The sequence below is a fragment of the Nothoprocta perdicaria genome, unplaced genomic scaffold (assembly GCF_003342845.1).
Source record: "Nothoprocta perdicaria isolate Ctin4 unplaced genomic scaffold, notPer1 scaffold_218, whole genome shotgun sequence".
In the NCBI taxonomy this organism is placed as follows: Eukaryota; Metazoa; Chordata; class Aves; order Tinamiformes; family Tinamidae; genus Nothoprocta; species Nothoprocta perdicaria.
The window spans coordinates 473914-484878 of record NW_020455399.1 but is presented as its reverse complement, the minus strand read 5'-3'; the positions used below and the strand labels follow the sequence as shown (position 1 = coordinate 484878).

Below are 10965 nucleotides of genomic sequence, written 5' to 3'. Positions count from 1 at the left end.
CGTGCGCTGGCGGCGGCTCTTCTCCGCCACCCGCTTCTTCCTCTGCATCGACGGCGGCGGCGGCGTGGAGGGCACGCGCTGGAGGGAGCGCCCGGGCAGTGAGTGCGGCCGGGCCAGGCTGGGGCACCCGGGGAGCCCCGCGGGCCCCGCGGCTCCTTCGCCCCGCGCAGCGCGGGCTGGACGGGGTGRGCGGCGGCGGCGGGGTTCCCTCAGCCCTTCGCGCTGTGGGGCTGGACGGGGCTGTGTGTCCGGCAGTCGCTCCTGGTCGCCAGGGGCCAAGCAGAGAGAGGAGCCGCTGGAATCCAGGGTGACTCCCGACGGCGCCCTGGGTGTTTCCACTGTAAAACCCGCCTGGTCCGACCACATGCCTTTGTGATTAGCGGCTCCGGTGGGAGCCCTGCAGCCCGGGCATGGGCACCACGGCCGAGCGGCCCACGGACACGGCCGCGTTTCGCCGCGGGGCTGCAGCCCCTCCAGCCACGGCCACGACTGTGCCCTGTGCGGTGCAGGGCTCCCCGCCTCGCACCCATCCCCTCCGTGCTGGTGCTGGGCAGGGGACTCGTGTGGCCACCCGAGTGCACGGTCACCTCCGTGCACCCGTCACCCCCCCTAGATGTGCACCGTCACCTTCCCGGTGTGCACGGTCCCTTCCACACGCTGCTCCCCGTGTCCCCGGGCTGGCTCCGTGCTCCGGACACGCGGGCACGGGGGACACTGGGAGCCCGGCTCAGGGCTGCCCTGCGTCCGCAGGCGTCGTGGAGATCCGGTCGGTGTGCGTGGGCGTCGTGGCCATCCGCGCCGTGCACAGCGGCTTCTACCTGGCCATGAACAAGCAGGGGAGGCTCTACGGGTCGGTAGGTCCAGCGGTGCCACCCCGGAGTGGGTCCGCGGTGCCAGCAGAGCCGGGGTGATGAGGGGTTTGCCAGGACCCCAATAACCCGATTGGAGCCCCAGAGCCCCCCCAGCTCCGTGCGCCACCTTCCCCTCCTCGTGTCCCGGGGCCGGAGGGGCCCGGACGTCCCGCGGCCCCTCTCACCCTCTCCCCCTCGCAGAGGGAGTTTGGCCCCAGCTGCACGTTCCGGGAGCGCATTGAGGAGAATGGCTACAACACGTACGCGTCGCTGCGCTGGCGCCACCGCGGCCGGCCCATGCTCGTGGCGCTCGACGGGCGCGGGAGGCCCCGGCCCGGGCGCAGCACGCGCCGCCGCCACCTCTCCACCCACTTCCTGCCCACGCTCGTGGCCTGAGCCCCGCTCCTGGGTTTGTCTTTATGCGAAACGGCAAAAACGGGSGGCTGTATAGATGTACATATCTATTTTATTGCTATTTATTGTTTTATTTTCTAAATGCCCGTCGGAGAYGGGGAGAACGGAGGTGGAAGCGAAGGGGCCAGATGCAGCGCCCGGCCCCGCTGGGACTGGGCCCTGCTGCAGCGGGCGCTGCTCTCAGCCCGGTGCCAGCGGCGCCGTCCCGGCCGTGCCCGCAGCCGGTGCCCAGCCTTGCTGCGAGGACCGCGTTGAAGCAGGGACAGGAGCGCCGGGATGCTGCGGGGCTCCGGCCCTCGAGTCTGGGAGAATTAAAGCCCCCGTGGTGGTAGATGGCTCTAGTCTGGGAGCTTTGCTCATGCACTGACCCCACAGGGCCCCGCGCCCCATCCCGGCTGTCCCTGCGGTGCCGCCGGGGCCACCCAGCCCAGCGCCCTGTCGCGCCGGGCAGAAACCACCAAACCCGTTCCCCTTCCTACGGAACCAGCTCRCGAGGAGCCGCGCGGAGAGGGCCGGGCCGCGCCGACACCACGGTGCCCTGGCGCTGCCCTGGCTGAGCCGGGCGGGCGCAGCCGGTGCCGCCACACGGCCCGGGCGGCTGCAGGCGGGTCCAGGGAACGGCCGCGGGGTCGTGGGCTCCCAACACCCTCCTGTGACAGGGCCCCCTGAGACCCTGCCCYGGGGACAGAGCTGCGGGGAGCGGCTGTTTGAGGGGCTCCTCCACAGCGTGGACACTCCCACGTGTGGGGCGCTGGTGCCCCCCGCCCGGCCGCCCGCAGCCTGGGGCTGGGCAGCGCTGGCAGCGCCCGCCCGGGCTGCGGCTCCTCCTTCATTCCAGGGCCGCGGCTCTTCCTGCTGCTCAGCCGCAGAGTTCCTGCACATGAGTCACCCGAGGGCCGGGCCGGAGCCGAGCGGGCACCAGGGGCTGCCGTGGGGCAGGGCCGTGGGGCAGGACCCACACGGCCAGGGCGCTGCGGGCATCTCCTCGGACCCAGGGCCAACCAGCCCCGCTGGGTCCGGGCAGGACGGACCAGGCTCCTCAGCACCCCCCACGCAGCCGGTCCCAGCGCGCAGCCCGTCACCCAGCCCAGGGCAAACGGGGGAGGACACGGGGGCCAAACCCTGCGAGGGTCTCGGGCAGAGGCCCCAGTCCCCCTGGGGACAGCGGAGGCAGGAGCCCGTCCCCGTGGCCGCCGCGCTCCCCAGCCCCAAGCACGCGGAGGCACGAGCACACCTGCACGGCATCTCTATCTCTCTCTCTTTTTTTAATCAGCTGCATTTTAAGTAGCTTCGAAATACATTTTTTTTTCTCCAAAATGTCATTTTTCCTCTACGTTACTTGATCACAACGCTATTTGGCTGGTCCTTGCCCTGGTGCACACCCAGTTCTGGGGTCAARCACACTGGAAAAGTCCCTTCAGGCTGCGAGAAGAGCAGGACTGCAACGGGAGAAGGTGTAAAAGATACCAGAGACCAGGCCCGGGTCCTGGGAGCCGCAATGATGCCGCGGGCAACGGCGCCACGGGCTGCAGGGCACACGCTGCCGGCGGGCAGGAGCCTGCGACAGGCGCCCGGGCGCCCTCCGGAGCTCCCTGCTCCTTCCACAAACCATGCATAACTTCGCCTTGAGCTGAAACGTCCATTTATTTAACAGCAGTAATAATTTAAAATTATAAAAACCCTTTCAGTGTTGAGTATCAGAAGGGCAAGGTTATAAAGAAAAATAAATGGGAATTGAGATGGGGAGGGGAAGGATGATCCTCTATCCTGGGTCTATTTTAAGAGTTCACTTTTTTCAGTGACACCTCGTTTCCCTCCCCAGCTGCAGATCCTGGCAGGAGGCAGTATGATCGCGCTCTCATTCTAACGGTTTCGCTCTCCAAAGCGGAAGAGATGGTGTCCGAGGGGAGGAGGAGGGGCAAAAGAAAGCAAGGAAGGCATCTCGAACTCAAACCCACACAAAGCACCTTTCCATCCGCACCGCGCCCGCTGGCTCCGCGCCGCGTTTCCCATCCGTGGGCGCAGCAGCCTCTCACTGCAACCTTTGCGAGTCCACGTGGCCAAGGGATGTATGAACAGAGCTCTCCCCCACGTCACGGAATCGAGGCTTCCCGTCCCCGAAGAGCCCGGAGTCTCCGTGTCTCCAGAACGCAAAAGGGATTTCTGGGGGTCCTGCGCCCCCTGCCCCCCTCCCCGGCTCTGCTCTGGAAGCCCCTTTCGTTGCTTATGTTGGCTGGGGAGGGAGGGAGGAGAGCGGGGAGGGCCCCAGGGACAGAGGGTCGGATTAAGATTCATGAGTTGTTCGACGAGTTTTCGTTACTTGGTGAGCTGGAGGAAGAGGAGGAGGAGGAGGAGGAGAAGTTCATCCCTGTGAGTCCCGGGGGGTTTGTGGCAGTGTTCTGTCCACTTAAGCTTTTCCGGCACACAGGACACGTGTCATGCTTTGGAGAGCAGACAAAAACAAAGCGGGAAATAGGGGAAACAGGATTAGAAACCCGGCTAGGATCGCTCTCCTTCCGCTCAAAGGCCGCTCACATTTAGGTCTCAACATAGGTAGGAAAATATTTAGAGAACAGCACTAGCAGAAAATGCGCAATTGCCACAAAACGCGAGCGACCTGCTCGGACAGCACTAACCTGCTCCAGCCAGGGGACTATGCAGCTGTTGTGGAATAGATGATTGCAAGGTAACTGCCGGACGTTTTCCCCAACTGTGTAGTCTTCTTTGCACACAGGACACTCCAACCCGGAGTCTGCASCACAGAAAGCAACGCACAGATGATAAAGGGACGGCTCCCGAGGGCCGAGCGCAGGATCCTGGCAGCCCTTCCCCACGAGCTCTCCGGCTGCCGACCCTCCCGCCGCTCCAGCCCTGCACACGGGGGAGCTTTTTGCTCGGCAGTTCCCTCCACCCAACCCATCCCTCAGCGCCCTGAATTTCACCGCTTCTGCCCTGCTCCTCTGAAACACACATTTAAGCAGCAGATGCGAGTGCGGCTGCACACGCGTGTAACAACGCTCCCCACGTGCTACCTGTGGCCATCACACCAACAAATACGAGCAACTTGCTGGTCCTCGGGCTCACTGCAGGGCTGCAAGCACCAACAGCCAAGGATGCAGCGCGGCCTCCTGCCCTGCCCGGAGCCCCAGAGCCCCAGCAGCCTCCACCTCCAGCCACAGGCAGCCCTCGGAAGAGGCTGTTTGCCTCCGCCAGCCTACACTGCTCTCTTCCTGGTGCGAGCGTAACAGAGCAAACGTTTAAGTTTTCTCCCTGCTTTGAAAAGCTCCAGACCTTCAAGGCACGGGGAGACAAAATTAAAATCCCAAGAGCCCATTTCCCAGAAGCAACACAGCTCTCTSAACATTCCCTGGAAGAGACGCACATACCTACGTGTTCCTGTGTGATCTGTACAGTGGGCAGGGCCTGAATCTTTTCTTTGTCTGCTGGTGGTGGTCCAGTGTTTTCAAACTGATTTAGTAACTGAAAAACAAGAGGCCGCAGAAGGCAGAAAGCAGATGTGAGCCGAGCAGGGCAGGGCCGTGCCGAGGTGCTGGACCAGCGTGCTCAAACCCAGCACCCCCTGCACTGTGAGCCCCGGCTCCCATTTCTGCCACTTCRGTAGGTTGCTTCCCCGCATCACAACAAGCGCCCGCAGTTTTASAGCGCTGCACAAGGGGTAGGGGAGCCCATTACGGTGCCAGTTTTACCTGTGTGATAATTGCATCCAAGCCATTTGCACCCCAGGCATAGTCCATTGGGTTTGAATGCAAGACTCCCCTTTAAGAATAAGAACAATAATTAAATTCCAYGTGAGCAGCAGCAAGAACACTGCCAGAAAGAGCAGTTCAGCACCCTACTCACCAAGGACCGAGCCCTAGGTTTGGTATTGTTGTGGGTGCRATAATTCCATTGACCAGCTGCTGGATAATTCTGAAAGGCAACAAAAAGAGGATCAAGTGAGAGTCAGTAGCTGCTAGTCCCCAGCCCAGCACCCTGACAAGGAAGGAACGGCTAAATACTGGTCCATCGGTGGGGGAGAAAAGGCAAACCAATTTCCTGTAGCAAAGGCCATTACACCTTAGGAGCTCACCGTTCACTCCTAAAGGCAAATTTGGGTAATTTATCCAGAAGGGGAAGATTTCTGATTAAGGTGCCMAAGTGCTCTGCAGGATACCATAAAAGAAACCCAAGTCGCATTCTCCAGCGCTCTCTATTTCCTCTCGCAATTAACACAACGTTTTGGTAATACCACCACCAGTCCTCCAACCTTTGTGGGGAAGAGGCGGGCTGGGACGAGCCCCCGTGGGCGCTCCCACCACCCCAGGGAGCCGCGCTCACCCCTCGAGCGTGGGGACTCCGTCGTGCCTGCCGGCGGTGCGGCGCGCGGCGAGGCGGGCGCGGGGCTGCCGCGCGCCGTAGCGGTGCCGGGACTGGTGCTCGCGCTCCCGCCGGCTCTCCGAGTCCCGGTTGTCTTCCGATGGCACATTGGACCCGAAAGGAAACTCAAAGCTGTCGTCGAAAATCCCRAAGGCGAACTGGCCGTAGCCCTGCGGCAAGGTGAATAAGTGCTGATCCACATTCTGCGAGGGGGAGAATTCAAGGAGCAGATCGTAACGAGAGGAGAAGCAGCTCTTCGCTTCTACCGCTGGCATTTCTCTAGCCCTCCAACAAGGACGAGCCTCTTTGGATGCCCAGCAGCTCCCAAACCTTGGTTAACACGGGTATCCGTGCACAACAGAAGTAACTTAGTGAGGAAGGGGCAACACAGACTGAAGCTACCTAAGAAAGTAGGAAACGGTCACTATGACTTCCCCGGTATCTCTGTAGCTGCTGTAACTAGTGCCTTTTAAGCTGAGCCTACTGCACAGCAACACACCTGGACAGCTCACTAAACCCCAGCTTAGCCCTCTCACAACAAGAATGAGGGATGGTTCTAACAAAAATCACACAGTAGACATAATACATACAGACATTTTAGGCATAGTATGTGAATGATATTAATACATCCTTCCCTAAACGCTGTCAAAACCCTGGGAATGGTTAAACAACCTGCTAACAGAAAATACTGGAGTGGCAACGAGGGCAACGACAGCGAGCGCTCCCCTCGCAAGGAGCCTTACCTCGAAAGGATGCCGGCTCTGCTCGCCCGTAGATGCCGAGGAGCTGGTCTCGTTTTCAGGGTTCCTGGGAAGAGCAGAGCGCGTGAGCGGCGCTCGAAGGCAGAGGGTCGAGCAGCCTGGATCTCGCCACGGGGAGCAGGCAGGGCAGCCGCTCAGCTACAGTGCACGCTTTAACAGGCCCGTTTTTGCACAGAGCCAGGGGGGACCTCAGGAATCTGCCGGCCTCCCTTTCTCCTCTGTGGCAGGAGCAATTCCAGCCCATCCAGACTCCAGCCTCACCTCAGCTGTTTTTTGGTTTTTTTTTAATCTTTCCACATCAATCTTCATTTCACCCTCTCCACAGCTCTCATTTTCCTGCAATTTCATCCACCTCTTCCCACCCTTTTAGCTCCTGATTTCGTACAGCTACAGGGAAYTCGCTCGAGTACGGTGCCAAGCAAGGATCCCCTGCACAATCCAGCTCAAACTAACCAGCYAATCCTCTGGAACACCAGGAAGAGAAGATTTAAGGTACAAACCCTGACCACTGTGACCCGAACACGCCTAAGCCTAATCTTGGGTCAAAGGAATTTCTTTCTTGCCAAGTCATGTAACCAGAGAAGGATATGGGGCAGATTATCAGGAAAATCCTAGTATTCTTAGGCTCCTGCTTTGGGAGGGCTGCAGGAGCATTCACTCCTCAGGATTCACGTCTATACTCGGACATTAAAGACAACAAAAAACTAAGGTTTAAAGATTAAGAGATTGTCCCATCAGTGCATCAAATGATCAGGAGAGCTCGGATTAGCTAGGATTGATTTCCAGTCTTCAGTAACCAGATGCAACACCCCCTTTTCRGTGCAGAAACCCCTCATTTGGCAAGGACGGCTGCCCCCAGCTTCACGAACACCAGTGGGCAGCAACCTGGGCAGGAGCAGCCTCCCGCGCTGCCCCGCTCCCGCCGGCGCCGATCCGAGCGGAACGCGCTGCCGGCTCGGCGGCCGCGCGCGCCAACACGGAGCCGCTCGGTGCAGAGTCCAAGGGCCGGCCAAGACGCAGCCCGTCCGGTCTGCGCACCGAGACAGCGGGGCCTGCAGCGGCGCACGGGGACACCCTTCCGTCTGCAGTCTGTGTCGCCCAGTATCTCTGCACGATAACCCGAAACGGGTAGAGCCACCGCGTTCCACGTGGGAAGCCCCTGCCATCGTTTTCTTTCTTATATCCTTTAAATCCTYTCCTCCCCATGTTTCCCAGCAGGGTACGACACGCAGCATTCCCACAAACCATGTACCTGTAGATGCAAACTCTGCCAATTCAACCATAATGAAAAAAGAGAAGTCAAATACTGGCCAGAAAAAAGGAAAATAGTGTGTTTGGTACGCAGTGCTGTCTTTTATCTAGAAGACGAAAGCAAGTAGGGCAATCAGACTAGTTTGCTCTAGCAAGAACATTTGGGAGCTGCACATTACCTTGGCTCTTCGGGAAGTTCTTCAATAAAACCAGACTCACACCGAGGGCAGATATAGTCCTAGAGGAGAGAAAAGAGTGCATGAGGGAAGGAGAAGAAAGAGAAGGGCTCATGTAAAAGCTGCAGTGATGGGCTGGAAAGGGAGCCCCGCAGCCCATCCATCCTCCCAAGGCTCCTCCCGGAGAGAGCAGCTCCGAGGCCTCCAGATGCTCCCCGAGGAGCCAGACGCACCGGACAATTTCAGAGGAAATTCACATTTTTGCAGACTGCTTCCCAGCTCCGTGACTGCTGCTCCTTGAGTGCACTGAGCTACAGGTTCAGCAACAGCCTCCCGAGCCCCTTCCCCTTCATTGGAGGACTGCAGAAAAACCCTTCCCCATTTACTTCTGCAGAAAGCCTGTCCAGGTGAGGACACTGCTCCCAGTGCACACAGGACACTGCTAGTTCAAAAATCTCATTTAATGGTACTTCTGCCATCTATATTACCCACCATAAACGGCAAGCAAAGCTTTCAAAACRGAGCCAAAAAGACCCCAAAATCCTGATATTTGCCTTGTCCGGACTAGTGAGGCAAATTAAGACAGAACTTGTTTAGAGCACGGCTTTAGAAAGATTTGGATAACACTAATTAATCCCCAGTAGAGACAGGGCATTAGCTAAATTCTCATGCAGTTCTYGGTGAAATGAAAGCAAAAGCACCAGCTTTTCCACAAAAGTAGCACTAGTTTTTCAATACCTTGGTGTTTGTTTGCTTCCCCCCAGCCCCTCCAAAACAGCCCAGACTCTCCCAGGGAAACAGCAGCAAACAGGGAATTATTGTGTGGGCTAATTACAGCGTCACTGTCACTTAGGAAGAATTAAACGGGAAGCTATTACTAATAAAGTCTGGGATTCACACACACAGACTTCAAGGAGACACAAGAGGGTCATTCTGCAACACAAAATACCAGAATTTTACCCTCCCACACTCAACATTCATTACTGGGAGCTACTGCTCTATTTCTGGCTTTTAATACAGAAGACTGTAAATTTTATTATAAACACCCGTCTGTTCAGACGCAGGAGCCCTCTGAGTTTGTTCTGCTTTTCTCACAGTTCTCACTGTTAGTGAATAATTTAACTTCATGCTCRCACCATCAGAGCAAGAAGAAACTCGGAACACTTGGGATCATGAAAGGGAAACACTTTGCTCTTCAGCAGGACGCGATAATTGCACCCAACAAGAAAGGATCCCAAGAAATGATCCCAAAGAATCCAGCGGGTCGGCAGAGGACGCGACGTATCCGGCCCTSTTGGGGCAGGACCACCAGTCTGAGCAAAACAGAAGCGTCCCAAAGCCCAGGACCCCGTTCCGATCTAGCTAAGCTCAGCCTGCTGGAGATTTAAGAGCCTCTAGGAAAACGAGCAACCACAGCAAAAACAAAACACTCCCCCTGCCACCTGCCTGGTTCCCTTTACTACTTCTGTGTTCAAGACTAACGCACCCTAGACCCATCTCTGTGGATTCCCAGAAAGAAGACGGGACGGGTCATTTTGCTAAGCCCCAGGGACGGCTCCCCGAGCAAACGAAGAGCAAAGGAGACCCAAGCAGAGCAGAGCAGCCCGGGGGATCCCTGGATGCCACCCGGGGGATCCCTGGATCCCCGCAGGGCAGCCGGGGGGATCCCCGGATGCCCACGGGGGAAGCTAAGGGGGCAGTGGAGCGTGGCGCGGGCTCCGTCCCGGGAAGCGGCCGCTCCGGTTCCCATGCAGAGCGCGGCGCGCGCGCTTGGAAACGCCGCAGCGTGCAGAACTCCCCCAAGGGCAGATTTCCAGGCTGTTCCTACCCCATCGCAGCCGCCCTCGGCGCCGGCCGAGCACGGAGCGCGAGAGCCATCCCCGGCTCCAAACGGGCCCTCGCTGCGTCAGTGGCGCTTCAGCTGCACGCGGCCGCCCTGCGGAGCCGAGCACCGCCATTCCCTCCGCTCTCCCACGAAACCGAGGCGTTCTCGCTCAGGGCCAGCTCTGAGCAGGGGCATGAGCCGCCTGTCCTGCGGCTGGAGCAGCGCCAATGCCCGAGCTGGCTGCTCCCCGGCCCCTTGGAGCCATTCCATCCTCAACGCCGGCACTCGCGGTCGGTGAGACCAACCGAGCTGGATCCTACAGCTCAGGGACTACCAGGTAATTGAAGCTGAGCTGTCAATGAGACCAACCTGCTGCTGCCCCGCTGCCGGCTGTGCCCTGCGGCGGTACCCAGGCCAGGGGTCTGCACAAGGGTGAAACAGAGCAGGGTTTTGGACCAACGATAAACGAGCAGCGCGCCCGGTTCCAGGCTCACAACAGCCTGTTTATGTAGCAGGTACCGCCAGGCAGTGCCACCGTTCTTGTCCTCACACTTAAACACAACTCGTTGGGTGCCGCTAGACGCCAAATACAACTCGTTACCACCAAGGTCAACCCGCACCTGGCTGGTAAAATCCACCAAGGGGAGGAAGGAAGAACGTCACGTCACAAAATCAACCCCACAGCGAAGGTTAATCAACAGTTCTGGTCGGGAGACACCTGTAGCTCACAACTAAGCTCCTGCTTGGCCTGTATAATRAAACTAATGTACAATGACACAAATGGGGGGTTTTGTTTTACTCTAACGAGATGCTGTCCAACGCCTCARGACACACGAGGGCTCAGACACAACAGCAGGGCTCGTTAACCTCGAAAACAAGCCTCAAATCTCACGGTTTTTGGTAAAGCAGCAGCAGCGCGCACAGCCACGACCGACACGAGGAGTCGTTTTCCAGCAGCCAGCTTCCCTTCCACGCTCACCAGGAAACGGGAGTCCCGCCAGGCCGGCAGCAGGGTTTAACCCCGGGACTAAAGTGCCGCGTGCGCCCGTCCGTGCCCGTTCCCGGGCTCGGGACCAAGCGCGGGGCGTTTCCCAAGGTTGTTGGAACCACGGCGGAAAACGACGGGAGAGCAGGGAAACCTCCGCGATCCCACGGGGATTCCCGGTGTTCCGCGCCACGGAGCCCCTCGGCTCGCGGCTGCCCCGGCCGAGCAGCTCCGGGACGGGAGGGGGCGGCCCGAGCCCGCCGGGGGTCTCCGCGCTGCGAGCCGCTCCCGGGCCGCGCTCCGCGCCACGCGGCCGGCGGAGGGG

General features: G+C 59.2%; 2 protein-coding genes across 2 annotated transcripts; one reads left to right on the top strand and one right to left on the bottom strand.

Moving 5' to 3' along the window:
• Position 1: 1 nt before the first annotated feature.
• Positions 2-1247, top strand: FGF22 (fibroblast growth factor 22; the record flags this gene model as incomplete). The annotated part of the gene is made up of 3 exons (XM_026038778.1): positions 2-98; positions 751-854; positions 1053-1247. Coding segments are annotated over 3 exons (396 nt in total), but the record flags the coding sequence as incomplete, so codon positions are not given.
• Positions 1248-2934: 1687 nt separating this feature from the next.
• Positions 2935-10670, bottom strand: RNF126 (ring finger protein 126; the record flags this gene model as incomplete). Its single annotated transcript, XM_026038777.1, has 9 exons — positions 2935-3706; positions 3902-4017; positions 4652-4745; positions 4973-5042; positions 5127-5195; positions 5604-5845; positions 6386-6449; positions 7834-7892; positions 10635-10670. Coding segments are annotated over 9 exons (900 nt in total), but the record flags the coding sequence as incomplete, so codon positions are not given.
• Positions 10671-10965: the final 295 nt, after the last annotated feature.